The sequence below is a fragment of the Cynocephalus volans genome, chromosome 2, assembly GCF_027409185.1.
Source record: "Cynocephalus volans isolate mCynVol1 chromosome 2, mCynVol1.pri, whole genome shotgun sequence".
NCBI classification, from domain to species: domain Eukaryota; kingdom Metazoa; phylum Chordata; class Mammalia; order Dermoptera; family Cynocephalidae; genus Cynocephalus; species Cynocephalus volans.
This window is the reverse complement of record NC_084461.1, coordinates 31,809,958-31,829,598: the sequence shown is the minus strand read 5'-3', so window position 1 is coordinate 31,829,598 and position 19,641 is coordinate 31,809,958. Positions and strand designations below refer to the sequence as shown.

The 19,641-nt window shown below is 42.9% G+C and overlaps 1 protein-coding gene across 1 annotated transcript in view; it reads left to right on the top strand.

Moving 5' to 3' along the window:
- The window catches only part of AGXT2 (alanine--glyoxylate aminotransferase 2), a 48,368-nt gene that overhangs the window by 10,944 nt on the left and 17,783 nt on the right, over positions 1-19,641 (top strand). The window contains exons 2-7 of the mRNA XM_063087788.1: positions 7,383-7,468; positions 8,481-8,665; positions 11,892-12,015; positions 13,315-13,409; positions 15,545-15,638; positions 16,270-16,363. Coding sequence (XP_062943858.1) covers positions 7,383-7,468; positions 8,481-8,665; positions 11,892-12,015; positions 13,315-13,409; positions 15,545-15,638; positions 16,270-16,363 — 678 coding nt within the window. The remainder of the gene's footprint in view (positions 1-7,382; positions 7,469-8,480; positions 8,666-11,891; positions 12,016-13,314; positions 13,410-15,544; positions 15,639-16,269; positions 16,364-19,641) is intronic.

The window sequence follows — 19,641 nt, the reverse complement described above, 5'->3', positions numbered from 1 at the left end:
TGAGTGGTCATGTATTCTCTCTCCTTCCATATGGCTGTGCAGGAGTGTAGGATGTGGTGAGCATACTTAGAGTCAGTGTATATATTGACTCATTTGTTACTTGCCAGAGTGAGAGCACAAGTGAGGGCAATGAGTTCTGCCTGTTGGGAAGTGGTGTTGGGGGGAAGGAGCAGACTCAACAGCTTGTGTTAGATTTACTACGGCATAACCTGCCCGGGGGGCGGGCGTGGAGGTGGCGCTCCCATCTACGAACAATGTATGTTGGGGCCACATAATGGGATATGGGGAGATGTGTGGAAAAGGATTGAGAAAAAGGTCTAAAGCTTACATGCAATTATGTTCTAAAGGTTGTGAGTATTTTGGAAGGAGGGTAGCTGGATTTAAAGGAGGGCAAGGTTTGAAAGAAAACTGATAATTTCCAATGAAAGTAAGGTGAATAAGCTGTAGGTGGGAAGGGGAGAGAATTGACTTGGCCTTATGGCTGAGAAGGTCTTGACTGTTTGTTGTTCAAAAATTAGTTTAGAGCTTTCTTGTGTTATAAGGGCAGCTGCCACCAAGGCCCATAAACAGGGGCCCATTCTCGAGCTGCGGTGTCTAGTTATTTAGAGAGGTTTGTAACCAGGGAGAAAATATCTCCTACCATTTGTCCCAAAACCCCGACTGCCAATCCTTGGGTTTCAGTGACATATAGGATAAAAGGATGAGATAGGTTTGGGAGAGATAGAACTGGGGATGTGAGGGGAGCGGCTTTTAATTGCTGGAAGGGAAAATGAATGGGCTTTGTGGGATCTAAAGGAACAGCAGGATCCCCTTTGGCTGCCCCATAAAGTGGTTTTGCTAGCTTGCCAGAGTTAAGGATCCATAGGTGAAAATAACCTGCAAGCCCCAGGAAAGAAAGGATTTTACCCTTTGTGGTAGGAGTAGGGAGTTCAGAAATTAGCTCTGGTGTTGGGGGTGAGGTGGACTCCCAAGTAGGTGACTGAAGGGAAGAAATTTGGGCCTTGCTGGGGGACACTGGATATCCCCTGGAGGCCAGGAAATTAAGGAGAGCAACAGTGTGGGCTTATGAATCCTCACAGGAGGGGCTACAAAGGAGGAGGTCATCCACATATTCTATTAACATGCTAGAGGTTAGGGAAAGTTCAGATAAGTCATGAGCTAAGGCCTGGCTGGAAAGTGCGGGCTATCCCAAAACCCCTGAGGTAGTACTGTCCAAGTAAGTTGTTGGGAACAGCGCATGTCAGGATTAGTCCTGTACTAAACAGTATGAGCTGTTAGGCTTTATAACCAGAAGGATGGGTGTATTAAAAGGCAAGTGGGTAGGCCGTGAGAGATGAGAAGGAGTTTGTGTATGATGTGTTTTAAGCCTATTAGGTGTTTGTTAGTGATGGGGTACTGTGGGACATCAGGGAACAAAGAGGGGTTCTGCAATTTAACAAGGATAGGGGAATGGTGCGTAGCAATGGAGCGAGAAGAAGTGTCCCATACTAGAGATAAACGCTGTCTGAGGGGAAAGGGAAGGTGGAAGCCTCAGGGGCCAGGTCTGGGGCAGCCTGTAACAGGAGTCTTGTAGCTGGAGTTACAGTGTTTAGGGTACGAGTAGCTTTGAATTTGAAAAGAATGTCCCATCCCAGTAAGGGGGCTGGGCATTGAGGCATTATTAAAGATTTATGTGTGAATTGGGTGTGTTGTAGGATGCAGGAAAGGGATTGAGTGATCTTGGGCAGTATTCTGATCCCATGACCCCTACTATTGTGATAGAGGATGGGGTTGTTGGTCCTGCATATTCAGGAAGGGTAGAGTAAATGGCCCCTGTATCAATGACAAAAGAGATTGGCTTACCTGCCTCGAAGCAAGTTATCCTGGGCTCATGCATGGTGATCTCCATGGGGGCCTCAGGCCCTGGGCATCATCAGTCCTCCTCCTGGGCAAAGCCAAGAAGCTCCAGTAGGGATGGCCGTGAAGCCAAAAGGCTGTGAGTTGGGGACTGGGCCACTCCCTCTCTGGCGAGTGGCACAGTCAATCCCCCAGTGACCTGGCTGTTTGCAGTGAGGACAGGGCCCTGGAGAGGGCCATGGATTGGGACATACTCATGCCCAGTGGCTCAGTTGACCTCATTTGAAGCAGTTCTCAGGTGGCTTGCCTCTTGAGGCAGCCAGCTTTGGAGTATGTGAGCCACGGATGGCATTAGCCAGGAGCTGGTATTTAGCCTGATCTCTTTTATAGTTTTTTGAATATCAGGGACTGAGTGGGTAATGAAATGAGAGTGTAAGAGGGCCATGTCTGCGGGGGGAGTTTGGGTCTACATGTGTGTATTCATGTCAAGCCTCAGAGAGGCAGGTTAGGAACTCACTGGGATTTTCAGTGGATCTCTGTGTGATTTCTCTAAGCTTGTCATAATCGACTGACTTGTGAGTAGCCTTTGGAAGGCCACGAAGTAGGTGTGTGATCATGTTATCCTGGAGATCCCGTTTTTCAAGTTGGGAAAGGTCTGAAAGAGAAAAGGGAACATGAACTCAGATAGTCCCTCTGTCCCAGCCACTTCACAGAGGGGGTATAAAGGAGCTGGAGCTGAGGCGGGGTTGTTACCTGATGAAGGGGAAGAAAGAGAGGGGTTGGGTGGCTGAGGACAAGCGTCTCGAGACCAGGTGTGGGGAAGAGAGGGAAAAGGCGGAAAGGCTGGCGAAGGATTTGGAGTGTATGGAGGTGGCCCGTACGGGGAACAGAGTAGTCTGACAGATTAAAAGATTAATCCGAGTCCGGAAAGGGAGGTCAGGCATGAGGTTGGAGAATTTGAGACATAGGACAGTTTTAACAGAGAGAAGAACGCGTTCAGAGACAGGAGAAGGCCTGAACAAGGAATCTCTCTAGCCTTTGCCATTCTGGTGACAAAAATTGTCTAAATCTCTGAGAGTATCTAAATCGAGAGTGCCATCCTGTGGCCACTGGGATCCATTGTAACGAGGCATTCGAGTTTTAATGTCTCCCTGGAGGCCAAGAAGTTGGCCAGGAGACGGCTCAGAGGTGTAGAACGCAGAGCACAGTAGAGTGCGGAGGTTTGGATTGTGGGGATCCCATGTAGAGGGTGAGAAAGGGAATGGGCAGTCCTGGTAGAAGAAGAATGCCACCAAGGAGCATCCTCCTTGGTGTGCATCCTCTCTTTGAGTGAGAAGCCACCAACCAGCTAATGAAGCGTCCTCCAATAGCTGGGGGGCACGAGAAAGTTTCCCTTGGCCAGGCACCTGGGCTTCGAGAATGACAGAGTGGGTCAGGGGAACCTGAGACGAGATGGGACTGACCCGCTGATTCACCCTGAATTGAGGCCGATGTTGGATGCGTTGATCTGAAATGGCAAAGGAGAGTCCCGAGTGTACCCAGTTTCAGGAGGTCTGAGAAGGGCGGCTGAGGGCCAATCACCCCAAGAGAGAGGGACCATCCACAATGTCAACCAAAACCCTTCCCGGGTTTCAGCACCATAATGAAAGAAAGTGAGCTTAGATGCCGGGTACTGTTCAAGCTTTATTAAAGGAAGAGAATCTGCTGGGCTGCCCTGAAAGTGGCAGGGGTCAGCCCGGGGCTGCCTTCAAAATGGAAGACAGCAGCTCACCTAGGGCAGTGGGAGCTTATATTGGTATGATGGCGCCAAGAGCTGGGTGATGTAATTCCGGATGGGATTAAGTTAGGTCATGGAAAAGGAGAGTTCTGCACAAGCGGAAATGCTGAAAGTTTCATTTTCTCTGAAACCATGAGGCTTCTTGTAAAAGAGAACGGGGGAGGGGAGGGGAAGGGAGGAGGTGGATGGCGCCATTTTGTACTTGGGCTTGTCTAAGATGGTGCTGGTTATGTTGCAGATCTATTAGTGGGGTATGTATTCCAATGGACCATTTTCCTAACATATGCTTTCTCTCCCACAAAGGAGTCGTGCACGGGAGGGCAAATGGATGCTCAATAATGCCTATTTCCAGCTGAGAAATTTCCCAAGACTCCAGCAAAGCCTTTCTAGAAAAAAATTAAAATTAGCCCCAAAGGGAGGCCTCCACTTTTATAAGCAAATGGGCCTATATTGGAAGGATATGAAGGCACACAGGCAGAGCTGAAAATAATGGACACAGAGACTGAAATAATGGACAGGAGGCAGAGGAGGTGGGCAGGATTGGGCATGAGGGGAAGCCAAGGCAGGAGGAGCAGTAACTGGTAGGAGCAGCATAGGGGCTATGCTGGCGGGAAGCAGGCACCTGGTACTAATTATCCCATCGCTCAGAGCACACACAATGGGGCAGAAGTGATTCCTCCCAGAGAAACAGGGGTGTTATGTATCATGGCAGGGATTGGAGGACACAAAACTGCAGTGACGCATGTCCTCTGCAACTTCTTGCAGACCTGGGAACGGTTTATGAAGGGAAAAGAATCTGCTCTTGAGTCTGACAGGTGGCAGCACCAGAGCAGGGAGAGATAAGAAAAAAATCTCTCCCCCAACCAACCCCTACGCCTCAACATCCAGGCCCTGACAGTTTCAACAGGCCTCCACGTGCAGGGATGCCTCAAACCCCCCACACTGTGAGGAGCCCTTAAAACTGCCAAGGCCTCACATTTAATGTCCCTGCTTTGGCGCTAAGGTGGATGGATGATAAAATCTTCTTTTCCTAAGTATCAAAAGAGATGCCAATATGACAAGTTTTTTTAAAGTTACCTAAGATGCTATACAGAAATGAGACATAATTAGCATTTTAAGAAATTACACTGTGTCCGTTGTGTACATAACCTTTTTAATTTTAAAGATTGAGGGCCGGCCCCGTGTCTCACTCGGGAGAGTGCGGAGCTGATAGCGCCAAGGCCGCGGGTTTGGATCCTGTATGGGGGTGGCCGGTGCGCTCACTGGCTGAGCGTGGTGCAGACCACACCATGCCGAGGTTTGCGATCCCCTTACCGGTCAAAAAAAAAAAAAAAAGATTGAGAAAGCCCTGGATAAGTACTTCCTCTGAGTTGAAAACTGGTTGTGGATGTTAGAAAAATCTTTCTTATTACTAATAGAATTTCCCCTTGAACTTCCAAATGCCTACAAAAATTGATCTCTCTCACTCACCTTGCCTAACAGTTTTTCTCTTTTTGATATTATGATGTATGTGAGGGTGGGGGGAGGAAAAAAAGTTAAGGTGACTTTGCTGTGAAACTCTCTGAGAATTAGGCAGCTGGGAAATTAAGTCTAGTTACCCACTTGGCATTTATTATACAAGAGTGATGTTGTTCTCCAGATTGAATCCCATCTTTAAATAAGTTGTCCATGTAAATTGAAGTGGAAATTAGTAAATTGGATGAAAATGATTAGCTGTCATCTGTGTTTAGCCTAAAAAGGCAACATCAGATTAGTTAAAACAATAAAAAGAAACAAAAATGCCTGTTCAGAAATAGACCTGGCCTGGGATTCAGTTTTATAACCCAAATCTCAGTTGTCTCTTCTTCCACCCCACCCATCTCAAACTCCCTTTTCAAACACACAGGCACTCATATGGATATACGCACACACTCAATTTCTAAATACCCAAGAAGAGCTTTATTAGACTTCAACTCTTATGTCATCCTCAAGACATAGGCTATTTTGAATAAAGAATACATGCAACTATCTAGATATTTATATTTTAAATTTTTTCTGGTAAATAATGAAAACCAAAGAATTTTTATTACATTTTGCCCATCAATTATCATGATTATTACTATTATTTTTGAGTTCTGGTTGTTATTGAAAGGAGTGGTATGACAGGCAATAGATTTTTGAGGTATTATCTAGATTTATTCCACATATTGACTAATTCTTTTTCCTACTTGCTTGCTTGCTATCTGTCTCTATTCCTTCCTTATTTCCTTCCTTCCATCAGGCATGATTTTATATATTTCATTTGGAACCCTCAATCCACCATCATATACTTACCACTTTGATGAATGAATGAATGAAAGAATGAATGAATGAGTGAAGCTGCTTGTTCAAAATTCAGGCTTTTCTCCATCAAGTCTTTCTCTCTAACTCTCTTCCCCCCCCCCTTCCAGCCTACTTTCATAATTCCTATAACCTTCCAGTCAAAAGAGCTTACAGCTTTCTCAACGAGCAGCTCCAATTTTGCAGGTAGGAAAATGAGACTGAAAAAGTGAAGAGATTTTGAATTCTAAGAAACACTCGGAACTTTTTTTTTCATCTCAGAACAAAAATGCAGAAAGACACAATGAAAAGCTTTCCAAAAGGTGAAATTCTCAGAAAACTTCAGCTGTCATTTTTTTTTTTTTTTTTTTTTTGGTCATTTCTATCCATGGGTAGCCAAAAAACACTTGCTTTTAAAGTAAGAGCAAATTAATGACATTAGTGATTATTTAGAGCAGAAAAGTGAATAAGATCTCTTTGAAAGAAGATGTATACAGAACTGTTACTTTCCAGCTTTAGTGAAAAGCACGATTGTTCACTGTGGTCCTCAGGACTGTGTCTTCATAGCCACACAAAACACCAACGTTTCATTCATTCATTCACTCCTTCATGCTGAATAGGAGACCTCATTTCCTTAGCTCTCTCCACCTGTAAAATTATCTCGATATTGAACTTGAGTCTTCAACCATAGGAGCATTCTTTCCTAAGAGTACTTATAAGGTCTCTAGACACCTCTTCCAGCTCTGATATTCTAATTCCATTATTCCATCCCTCTGCCATAGAGGTCAAGGTCTGCGCCGGGTAAAAGTGGCAATGAATGAGCAAGAAAGAGCACTGGGCTGGGGTCAGAAACTTGCAGTTTTGCTCTTGTTCTTCAGCTCACTATCATGGTAACAAATTATTTACCACTTTAGGCTGCTTTCTCATCTATAAAAAGAGTATTTTGAAAAAAAAAATCTAAGGTTCCATCTACTCCAAATATTTCATGATTCTTGTGGTTCAGCTTCTCTTTTCTCTCTCATGGTCTTGTGTCCGCAGCCTTCGTTTTGGGAGGAGGTTTTGTCTTCAGATCTCTCTCTTCTCATTCCCTACAAGAATTGTCAGCAGCCATTAATTCCATGTGTATTGGGAGCCAACCAGATACCAGGCATTGGGCAACACACTGGGATTTAGGCACTAGGCTGCTCAGAGCCTAGAAGGCATTTCTATTAACAGAGAGGATGGACTGCAACGCCACGCTGCATTAGCAGACGTTTTGTCGAGAGAATCAACATGGGCAGGGAGCGGCATGGGGACTCTGCCTGAACTGAGCTTCCCACGCTTGTGACTAAAGGCTCATTAAAATGATTTTTAGAAAACTGAGAAATAAACGAAATTGCCTGAGGACCTGGATTCAGGTAACTATAGGTGGTTTTCACAGAGACCTGTGTCATACTTAGTTGAGGATCCTAACTCACTTCACTTTCAGCAGATGCTCCCTGGACATCTGTAACCAGACTCAGTCTTCATACAAAACCCACAATGCCTCCATGTGACTTCACGCCCGAAAGATACCAGGTAAGATGCAAGGGTTTAGGAAAATCCAAAGAGGGAGTTCCTCTTGGGACATCACAATGAATTGTTTCCTTAAGAATTACCTATAAATGGCTCTGCTTGTCACTAAGTTATCCCATCCCAGATATTCTATTCCTTAAGTCATTGGGAACATCTGAAACCCTCTTATTCCATTTATACTAGAGTATGAACTGGTTTGCTTGTGTGTGAGAGACAGAGAGATGAAGAGTACAAGAGACTATACATGACAATGTATGTATCACAGGGCAATGTTTACACACACACACACCCCTCACAGGTGTGACAGCGCACATTTGCTTTAAAAAAAATGTTGTTGCCATTTTGAATGACTCATATGGCAATGCATAATCTGACCTTCCTGAGTCTTCCACCAAAAATTATAAAGTTATCTTTTCGTTCTCAGACTAATAAAGATCGGGCTGGCTTGCTCTCTCTCTCGCTGTCTCTTTCACAGCAACTCCTTTATTCTACATAATATTCACAGGTTAGAAATTGTGGAATTAATAGGTAATCAGGAGGGACCCACAAAGAAGAGAAATATTGGGAGAGATTTTATAATTAAAGACACAAACACCACCAGCACTTTTTTTTTCCTCAAAGAAAAACAAAAAACTAGAGGAACAAAAGCACCTTATTAGTTCAGACCATTACTTACTAGTTCAGACACTTAATTCCAAAGTTCTTTTTTTTTTTTTCATAGCTGAAATCAACTCAAAACCAAGACTTTTCATAGAGAGGTGAAATTCCAGCCCCCTTCTTCATGTTTGATCTAGAAAGGGATTGAAAGGCCACAAAAACTAATCTCACCTACTTGAGAGGAAGGGCTTTGATTTCTTACAAGGACACTGGGCAAACACACCCACCTGTGAGCCTCTACAGGGCAGCCACCCTCTGTCAGTTCACTGGGAAGATGGCGCTGACATTGACCACTGTTGATCTGGTAGGAAATGTGCAGATAAAGAGAAGAGAGATTGTAAGTCTTGTCTATCCACAGTCCCTCACCTACAACCGCGTCCTGCAGATCCATAAGCAACACCTTTCTCCAGTGGTGACGGCGTACTTCCAGGAGCCCTTGCTTCTCCACCAGGGGCACATGCAGTGGCTGTTTGATTCTGAGGGAAACAGATACCTGGATTTCTTTTCCGGGATTGTCACTGTCAGTGTTGGTCATTGCCACCCGTAAGTATCCTTAAAACCCGGAGATTTTCCACTCCAGAAAAATATAGCGAAAACAATCACGTTAGTGACTCAGAACCCTTCACTTGCTTACCCTGGTTAAAAAATGTCTCCTACAGATTGTGGCTGACATATTCCTCACTACTTCCCAGGTTAAAAATCTGGACGCTGCACTTTCTCTTTTCTCGACAGTGCTAGCTTTTGTCACTGTCATTGCCCAGGCAGTGTGGCATGTGCCATGTGATGGCAGTGTTTCTGTGTGTGTTTGTCTAGTAACAGCTTTCCAAAGAGAGGAAGGCACTAAGGAAAAGGCAGAAAGGAAGGAAAAGGCAGGTGGGTATCAAGAAACCCAGGGACAGGTGTGTGGTGGGGGATGATGAGAGATGAGAAATAACTTCCAGTCGGGGGATCTTCTTCATGGATTCTGAGAGATGGATGAGGAAAGAACAAATAGGAGACAGATATAATCCTAGCTGGAAATTCACTTGGAAATGTATGGATCAATTATCTTGAGATTGTCCACAGCATGCATGGAGCATCAATTCACCCACACAAATGCCCTTGGCGTGTTCTCGTGTGGTTCTTTTAGTTTCCATGAAGCCATCTCATTTTAATATCTACTCTGTCCTGTCTTTAATAATATGACCAATAAAACTCACAGTAAGTGGGAAAAAAATAAAGGAGCAAGTCTAAGATAAGTTGAATAGGTTTGGGCCTGTATTAGTCCATTTCTGTTGCATATAACAAAACACCTGAAACTGGGTAATTTATAAAGAAATAAAATTTATTTCTTATAGTTCAGATTGTGGGAAGTCCACAGTCCAGGGAGCACATCTGGTGAGGGTCTTGTTCTGGTGGGAGCTCTCTATGGGGTCTCGTGGTGATCAGGATGTCACGTGGTAAATGGCTGAGCAGGAGAGAGCTAAGCTCCTCACTTGCTCTCCTTTTAAAGCCATCGGAACCACACCCATGAACACCCATTAAACCATCAACATATTACTCCGTGAACAAATCAATCCATTCACGAGGGCACAGTCCTCACAATCTAATCACCTATTCAAGGCCCCACTTTTCAACCACCATAATAGAATTTCCCACCCTCTTAGCACTATTATAGTGGGGATTAAGTGTCCAATAGGTGAAACTTTGGGGGACACATTTAACCCATAGCAAGGCCCTTTGTCAAAGCAGGAAGCAGAGGGTCTCCCCCCTAGCAGCTGTCAGAAACTAAGGGGTGGGTTGTGCCTCTGGGCCCAGCTCTCACCTTCTCCTCCCATTGCCTTCTCCTCCTCCTTTAGCAGGCACTGGCCCCATGCAAGGTCCCAAAGAGCATCGAAAATAAGTTTCAGATGCAACTTAAAATATACAATGAACATGCATGAAAGAAGTAGAGCAAAGTGGAGTAGAGAACAATTTTAAACACTCTCATTGAATGCTCCCAGTAACATTTGACACTGTCCCTGTTATTTGACCCCTCTTACTGGCTTTCACGACTTTTGTGCTTCCCCTGAGCTCCATCTGACCCCCTAACTTGGGTGTCCCCAGCTTATTCCTTTGCCCTCTGCTCTTCTCTCTTTATTCCCTTCCTCTCTGATTATTTCCCACCATATAACTGGTCCCACCCCATCTTCTCACCTCTAAATGAAATGTAGTTCATTTAGTTACTACATTTCAACAGCATAACTCAACTCTATATCTTCAGCCCTGGGCCCTCACCAAGCTACAATAATAACTCTAATAATTAACCCAGTGTGGGCATTAAGAGCCCTGTATTTCCCCCTGCCCTGTGATGTTCCACCATCAACTCGAATTCAACATTTCTAAGACTAAATGCATCATCTCCACAAAACTGTTTCTATTCACATATTCATTTATTCAAGGAGCACTTATGAACCACCTAGTCTGGGAAAGTCCTCTACTAAGAGCTGGGAAACTAGAAAACTGGTTGTATTTCTCAACTAATCCTAGGGTATCCCCAGCATTCCGGGCAAGAATGTTGACGTCATCTTTGATTCCCCATAGCCAACCTGATGCCAAGAGCCAGTTTTCCCTCCACTGCAATGCCTTTCCTACGAGCCCCTTTCCCACCACCTCCCACTAACACCAGTCTTGTAGAAGCCCTTCTCCTCACGTACCTGGAAGGCCACCTGGACCACCTAGCTGGCCTCTGCGTTACTGGTCTTCCTCTCTGCATTAGCCCTTCACGTGGCTCTCACATTTATTTTACCAAACAATGCTTTTGTCAAGTGTCTCTTCTTTTTAAGAGTTTACTGATAATTTACAACTTTCTAACATAAAAGTCATGGAACCCCCATCACAGGAGCATTTCCAGGGGAAAAGTTCCTGTGAGAAAACAAGTTTGAGAAACACTTTAAACTATATTTCCCTCCTGGAGAGGAACAGTGCACATTAGCCTATTAAAGGTACAACAAATCCTGCAGTAAAAAAAAATCTGTTTGATCTGGTATTTCTCAAAATTATACACCCACTGAACTGATTTTTTTTTCTTTTTTTGGTGTAAAAGATATTAATAATGAATGTGTGTAACAAACTTTAGCAATTGCTATCCTTTAGACCAAGTTCAAACACCTTGGCCTGTCTTTTCAAGGCCTTCCTAGTCAGGTCCCACGTATCTATCTACCCCTAGTTCCTACTATCCCTCAAGATGAACCTTCTGATGCTGTAAGGTTGGCCTGATCCTTCCAAGCATGTGGTTTCATAGCTACAAAATGTTCATCAACACTGACCACTGCTTGGACCCAGATATTGGAATCTCCTCTGAAGAGAAACTGTTGTTTTTTGTTCACGTGCTTCATGGAGTTATAGTTCTTTAGAGAAATGAAATGGGAAGACACGCAGGCTGACATGTAGTCATTTCTGTTTTTCAAACTGTTCAAAGGATGATTATCAATCAGAAAACACAGTGAGAAGAAATTCTAAGCCCAAATCCCCTCCTGAACTAAGAATTTTTTTTCTAAAATCCCTCGCAGACAAGCACTGAGTCTCCTTTTGAACACTTCTCTTGGAGAGGAATTCATTATCTGTGGAGGCAACACATCCCATCGCTGAACACCTCTAGTGGTCAGAGAAGTTTTTTCTCAAGTGTGGGTGAAATCTGCCTCTTGAAACTCTTTGAGGAAAAGCAGCATGTTTGAGTCCAGTGGCCAGTGTGAGGGTTGGAGGGACGTGCCCTGGCAGTATGGGTAACTCTGCTCTCCTGTTCATCCAGAAAGGTAAACGCAGTGGCACAAAAGCAGCTCAGCCGCCTGTGGCACACAAGTTCTGTCTTCTTCCACCCTCCAATCCACGAATATGCAGAGAAGCTTTCAGCACTTCTTCCTGAGCCTCTTAAGGTAGGATGTTTCCAGCTCAAAGGAACAGGAGTCTCACGATCCCAGGGGAGCTGCCCTAGGAATCGGAAATATAGGCAGAGAATTTGGTCTGCGCATTGAACATCTTAATGGTGAGCTGATAGCTGCATCTGAAAGCAGTCACGTAGAAGAAAGGGACTTATGAATCACTGGTGACACAAGACAATGCTCACTTGCATCATCTCTGAGCCTCTGCCCCTCCCTGGTTGTGCTCCTCCCCACATCTTTGCAGAAGCCACTCACCGAGAACCCCAGTCCTCCCGACGTTCTCATCTGTGTCCTCAGGAGGGCTTCATCTCCTTGCTCCACAGCCCCTCTGCCAAGTTATTTGCATTTCTTTATTTGCAAAGAGTGGAGCCATTTTTTATAAATGCCATTCAGTTCATTTGGGCTTAAATGCACTTAGATATTTTTGCTCCATGAGATACTTTCCTGCATCTGAAATAATTGAATGTTTAAACTGAATTGAAATGTTAAAATGTTGGCTGAGATTTGTATTTACACAGGAAATTAGTTAACATGTATGAAGTACCTACAATGGTGCCCAGTACCTGGTATTAGCTATCATTATTTTACTTGATTATCTATAGTATCTAGATAGATGAAGAAACTCAGAATAGCCCCAACCTAACTTCAGTCCCAGATATTCATGGGAGAACAGTTGTCCGCATCCTTGTGTCCAGACTGAGCTGCATTTTTGTTCGTTTGTTTGTTTTCTCAGGATTCACACATACAACACAGAAAGGCTGGGACACCCTCTGGGATTGCAGGGTCACAGGGCCTGCCTCGTTCCAAGCCTCCTGAATCAGGCAGGGTAGGTTAGGATCAGGAGCCAAGACAGTCGATCCTCAGATCCACTCGGCCACTAACCCCTGTGTGCCCTCAACCAACCTCCCCATCTCAGCATTTTACAGAGCATCAAATCTGAGGGAACTTCAAAAAGTTCACTGGTAGATTTGCATTATCTTTTAATTCTATTTTTCCACAAACTTTTTGAAGTACCCCTATAAAGCCAATGAAAACCCAGAATGTTTCACAGTTGGGACAAATCTCTTGCCATTTTTGTATGTCTGGCATGTAGCAGGCACTCAGTGAAGGGCTGCAGAATTAATACTGGTATAGTAATTAAATGATGGGAATGCTAGATAACCCAAGCTGGTCTGTAGGGAACTCTCCTTAATAATCAGAGGTTGGACACATGGTCTTTAGCAATTTTGAATAAATTGGGTAATGAAGAAATAAATTAAAGCATGAGGCCATGTGTCTTTCTTTTCCCTCTAGGTCATTTTCATGACAAACAGCGGCTCAGAAGCCAACGACCTGGCCATGCTGATGGCGAGAGCACACTCAGATCATACAGACATCATTTCCTTCAGGTAGTCACACCCTGGAAGAGTCAACTCCAGTCACACTGACTTTCCCCAATACTAAATGTGTGTCTTTAAATTGTAGCCTGGAGGGGGTGGGGGTTTTCCCCAGCGGTATTTTTCTAATTTTAAGTTTTAGGGCATCATCAGTCAAATGAATTTTATGACTGGATAACTTCATCCAAATTGGCTTGACCCAAGAAAGGGGTCCCTGGAGGGGTTACAAACAGCTTGAGTCCTCATTGTGTCATAGATCCTTCTGTGGAATTAAAGAGAAGGCCACATGACAGGTTTTTAACTTTGAAGATGTAGTATGGACTACAACATAGACCAAGCGGTAAATAACTGTTTACACAGAGAAGATCAAGGCTCTACTGCGTGACACTGTGCCCATTTTAATTTCTTCTCATGATAAGAAGCCGTGGACTTATCTCATAGTTCCAGCTGCACTGGTTTTTCACCTTTTATTCTCTTTGGGCTCAGAGGATACATACATATCTATGTATATATCTGCTCCTGCAGGTGACTTTTGAGAATCAGTAATTTAATAGATTAATTATAGACCCCTGATGGCTATATTAGCATTAAAAATAATAGAAAACAAAGAATTTTGCTCACAGTTGCCAACTTTGGGTAATTTTATACAACACATTTAAACAGATTCTTACAAGGTTTATGTAAAAAATAGGAGTAACATAATAAAAGTTGGTAAAATGAAGTAGTCTCATTTTTGAACCTGTCTGGCCTTTAGTTCTGTCTAAATTGAAAAGGAGATTTTATTTTATCCTTATCAGCACATCCAATGCTCATTCCATATAAAATGAGCATGCAGTTATTACAGACATAAGGAAACATTTGCTACCAAAGAAAAATGGCAATAAAGAGCTGTGATTGATGTTTTACCTGAATAACATTCCCAAGTATGCATTTCCAGATAAGTATTGATCTATTTTGAAGCACTTATGGTGTTATGGTGCTGCTGGGGTTCAACTCATGTGTCTTTTTTTTATTTTTGGTGGTTGGCTGATACAGGGATCTGAACCTGTGACCTTGCTGTTACAAGGCTGTGCTCTAACCAACTGAGCTAAGTGGCTGGCCCTATAGCTGTTCTTTTGAGTAGTCTTAATAGTTCTAAACCCTTATTTACGGGTGAGTTTGATTTGGAGAACTGCCAAAACTCATTTAAATCAAGACTGGTGATGAAGATGATTTATACTAAATATGACTGGTTCAGGTTTGAAAGAAACAAAATCAAACCTGTGTGTCTTACATGCCGAATAAGGTGGCTTCTAAGGCACTTAAAGAGAAATCCCTAAAGATGTTGGGCAAAATATGTTAGAAAATGCAGATTAAATGGACAAAACATTTAAAAATATAGTTCACTTAATGAACATAAAAATATAGAGAGAATATAAATTACAATGTATATAATCAATCTATATAAAATACATGACTCTGTAATCAAAAATGTTTCCACAATGTAAATTCTAGTTCATAAAACTTTATTGGTAATTTCTTCCAAACTCTTTTTTTTTTCCATTTTTTTCATTGTGATAAAATGTATATAATGTAAGGATTGCCATTTTAAGCATTTTTAACCATACAATTTTGTGGAATTAATTTCATTCATAATTCTGTGTAGACAAACTCTTGTGAAATACACACACTAACTATATGACTGAAAAAAGGTGTTGGGCAATAGCTACATCACAGAAAAAGATATTTGGCTTCCCAAGGCGAGTACTTTGAAGACTAGTACTTGTTGAACCTATAATTTCTAGCATGTTGCTAAAAGATTACTTAATTTACTTTACTTTTTTAATTTACTTTTTTTAAAATTTACTTTTTCATTACTTTAGAGTAACAGGGTAGAGAAGGTCCTAAGGTCAGAGTTCTTGGCCAGATGGTCTCCAAATTTTCTTTCAAAATTTCAAATCTATGGCACCAGTAGAAAAGATAAATACACTCACCTGTGACATAGACTTAGAAGAGTTCTTAGAAATCTTCGGCATTGAATGTTAACGGCTCTATTTCACCTCCATAGCCCTTCATAGATTTTCTCTTTTGTCCTGCTCAGTGGTCCACAGGCCAGTGATCAAAGAAAAATGAACTTAATCCCATCCTACCACTGTATTTCTCTGCAGAGGAGCCTACCACGGAAGCAGTCCTTACACACTTGGCTTAACAAATGTAGGGACCTTCAGGATGGAACTCCCCAGTGGGATGGGTTGCCAATCAGTAAGTTTTGAGATTTCTGTCTTATTCCTCTAAAGACTGCTGTAGAATAATGGATCAGATTTTCCTGTATTAAGATTAGAAGCTAATGTAAAACCTGTCATTAATCGAGGGCTCAATTCGACTTACTTGAAGATCATTTGAGGGAAATGTTTCTTAGAAAGGCCTTCAGAGTCTGAGTAATAATTAGTGATAGGATCTTAAATTTTATTTTGCTTTTAAATAAAATCAAATAAACTAGAAGGCTCTGAGAACCTTGCACAGAAGTTCTGTGGAGTCATTTCTGCACTTACCCTCTGTGTTCACTTGCTGCACCTACATTTCCAGCGTTAGAATCAGATATCTAATCATTCTTATTCTTTCAGAAGCCCCTATCCACCAAACCCTCGTGCAAGTTGTTTCCAGGCTAACTTTGAAATTACTTTCCTTTGTAGAGGGCCCACATAACTGATTTCTAAGAAAAAATTATCTCTTAAGCAGAACATTAGATTTTCATGTTAAGTGTGTGGGAAGTGAGGGAGGAATCTCAAAATCAAATTAAGAAGCCCCCTTGCCTTGATTGCTACCACGTGCTCCCTCGAATAGGCTGTCTCGTGTTTGTGTTTTGCCAAACTCCTTCTCTTGTCATTTGCAGACAATGTGCCCAGATGTTTTCCGTGGCCCTTGGGGAGGAAGCCACTGTCGAGATTCTCCAGTGCAAACCATTAGGCGATGCAGCTGTGCACCAGGTCCAACTGCTGGGTGTGGGGGACAGCAGAGGGTCAGGAGGGGGAAGAAGCTTAAAACAAGGCAAACCATCCCTGAGTGAACAATTAAATTTGGAAAAATAGAGAAGGAAAGAGCCAAAAGAAGCAAAACTAGAGAGTAACCAAGTTACCCCTCATTGAATCAGCACTTCTCATGCCTGCTATCACCTTACTATCAGAGCGTCCATTTGACCATGTAGAAAAAGTGCCTCTTGCAATCTGAGCTAAGCTAAAAACACAGACTCTCACCTGGTACTTATTTGAAGGAGCTCTATTCACTCTATTAGCAATAGCTGTGGTATCAATTTTAAAAGAAAACAAGTTGGGTGAGATTATTTACCAATCCCCAATGGAAGAAGAGAGAAGGAAAAAGAATACTTTGGGGAATCTCAAAACTCCAGTCAAGAAGTTCTCCAGGGACTCAGAATGCCAGCCAAAATGAAAACATCTGTCAAATTGTAAGGCCATTCCTGAAGGCTGCCAGCATCTCTTGCGCAAGTTTTAAAGGCATTTTCACAAGGAGACTATATATCAGTTGCATTTTTATTTGCATTCTTTCCCTATTTTTAACATGAGGGAGAGGAGGCATGGAAACAACATCTGTTCTTTGCTAATCAGCAAGACCCGCCTTGGATTTGTCAGCAGAATATAGGACATTTTGAATAGCTGCCCAGCAGGAAGTTTCAAAGGAAAGAACTAAATGCTCCAGCCGAAATATCTGTAATGGAATAGTATGAGTCACTGGGCTGAGAGGAAGAATGCAAAATGGAAGTCTTACAAATCAGCTCTGAAAGGAAGAACATTAATTCAGATGAAATAATGGCAACACGGAGCGGGGAAGATGAAAGAGTGAGCACTGGAATAGGACAAGATGTCATGGTCACAGAATTTAAAACCAGAAGGAAGTTTAAAGCTATAATTCAAACTCTCCATTATAAAGATGAGGAAACCAAGGTCCACACGTAGGAGGTGGGAGACTGGTCCCAGGCCTTCTGACTGCAAAGCCCATGCTCCCAATACCTGTCCTATGACGAACCTCATTCACGCTGGTGTCCTGTCAAGACAAACCCAAGCTGAAAAATGGTTCCCGTTCTGCTGGCCAAGATTAAGGAGGTGCATGGAGCCAAGAGATCTGGATTCCCCTCCCAGCCCTGCCGTGGCTCAGCTATGAGCAAAACTCCACCTTTTGCTTCAGTTTTCTCATTTGTAAAACAGAGATAACGACACCTGCCCCACACTCCCATCACAGCGCTTCATGAGACCAAGGCATAGAGAGCGTTTTGTAGAGGAAGGCAGACAATAGCAATGCCAAGTACAGCCATGTCTGTGTAGCACATCTGTACAGCATCAAGAACTGAAGTCACTCTGATGCACCCCGTAGACCTCGGTCTGACTGCAAACCACCAGCACAGTCCAGTGGACAGAAGCACGCTGCGTCCTTCTCTCTCCGTCGGCTCTGCATCCCCTCCCTTTGAGGCCTTCTCTTCTGTCTCAGGCTAACTTGAAAATACCAGAACCCCATGGTCATCTCTCTAGTGGCATCTGGAGGCTAAATGATAGTGACAGACATTTCTGCTTCTCCTAACTGTTGTCTTTGGCATACCTGAAGTCAGTTTTTTTCTTAACTCATATCTTCTAGAGACAAGACTGATTTCATATCTTTTTTTTTTTTTTTTTTTTTTGTCTTTTTCGTGACCGGCACTCAGCCAGTGAGCGCACCGGCCATTCCTATATAGGATCTGAACCTGCGGCGGGAGCGTCGCCGCACTCCCAGCACCGCACTCTCCCGAGTGCGCCACGGGCTCAGCCCTTGATTTCATATCTTTAAAGAGGATTGGAATACAGAGTGACTCCAGCTTCCTCCAGTGCCTTTAGGACCTGAGAAGTGTTTGGTCTTTGTTGTAAAACCAGTGTATTCATATATGTTTACAACCGCATCCCAGCATGTAAAGCGCTTCAAGTACAGAAGGTTCCAGTTCTCAATTCTTCTTAGGGTTTGTTCACTGGGCACATACACATGCCAACCATAGTAGGGATTTTTTCCACCTCAGAATTATGTCACCACTCTCAGCATGGGCTGGGGCCATCTTATGAGCCTAACATAGATGTTTATGTGGTAGATTTTATTATCTTACTCCATCCACCTTCCCCCTCCCCCCCGCCCCCAGGATTCTTTCTTTCCAGGAGTTTATTTCAGGCCCTGAATTTCAGATGTAATCATGATGAAATTCATATCTCATCACCCACTGCCCGACAATGCCCTGATTCTGCTACTGATCATGCCGTTCTTCTTTTAGAAGACAGGTTTTGTTTCCCTTAAAAATTGTTGTTCTTTCTTGGCTCCTCACTCTGCTTAACTCTTTCTGCACCACCATCTAAAATAAACTCTTGCAGAGCCACTCTGTGGTAGCATCCCACAGAGCATCCACCCTCCCCACACCCCCTCCACCCTGTTGTCATGGACACACCAATGTTCCAAGTCTCTCCAGAGACGGCCTGACCTGCAGTTACAACAATAAGCCAGTGAAGTGACTGTGAAAGGAAGTAAAAAGCTCATCACAGCAGATGACCCCACTCATTGCTGAACACATTCGCAGACCAGAAAAAATCATGAAAGGTCTAGCATAGGTTCTAGCAAAACTTTCTCTTGGTTTGCTTTTGCCCAGATTTAAGCCACTTGGGTTGATTTTGCTCCACTCTTTGATTTCTCTAGTTACAAATGGGCTTGTTAAATTTCCAAATGATGTCTTTTGCACATACATCTGTTCTGTCCTGTAGGGTCATCTGAAGCTCTTTTCTCTTCCTTTCCTAAGAAAAATAGAGAATTTCAATTCAATTCAATTTCTAGAGGCATAAATTTATTTGTATACTTTATTCTTCCCATCAAAACAATGTAAGTGACGCTAAAAACATACTTTCCAGGTTTGATATCTTTGTCATTATTTCCTTCCTCACGCCTGCAACCTCTAACCTCCAGCTAACCAAAAATATCAAGGACCTCTGTCAATCAAGCTTTCCCAAATATCATATGTAGCCTAAAAAGATGTCTGGGGCCAGGTAATGTTTTTCCCACTTTTTAATGAAGTGCTGAAATATAAGATATATTTATGCTTCACTTTTGAAGATGATTGCTGCAGATACCAAGGATGACTATATATCTTCTAGTAATAATAAAAAAATAATAATTATTCAAATTTAAAACTCAGTGGGTTGGTTTATCAGCAGTTAGACTCAGCCAAAAAGAGAATGAATGAATTAAA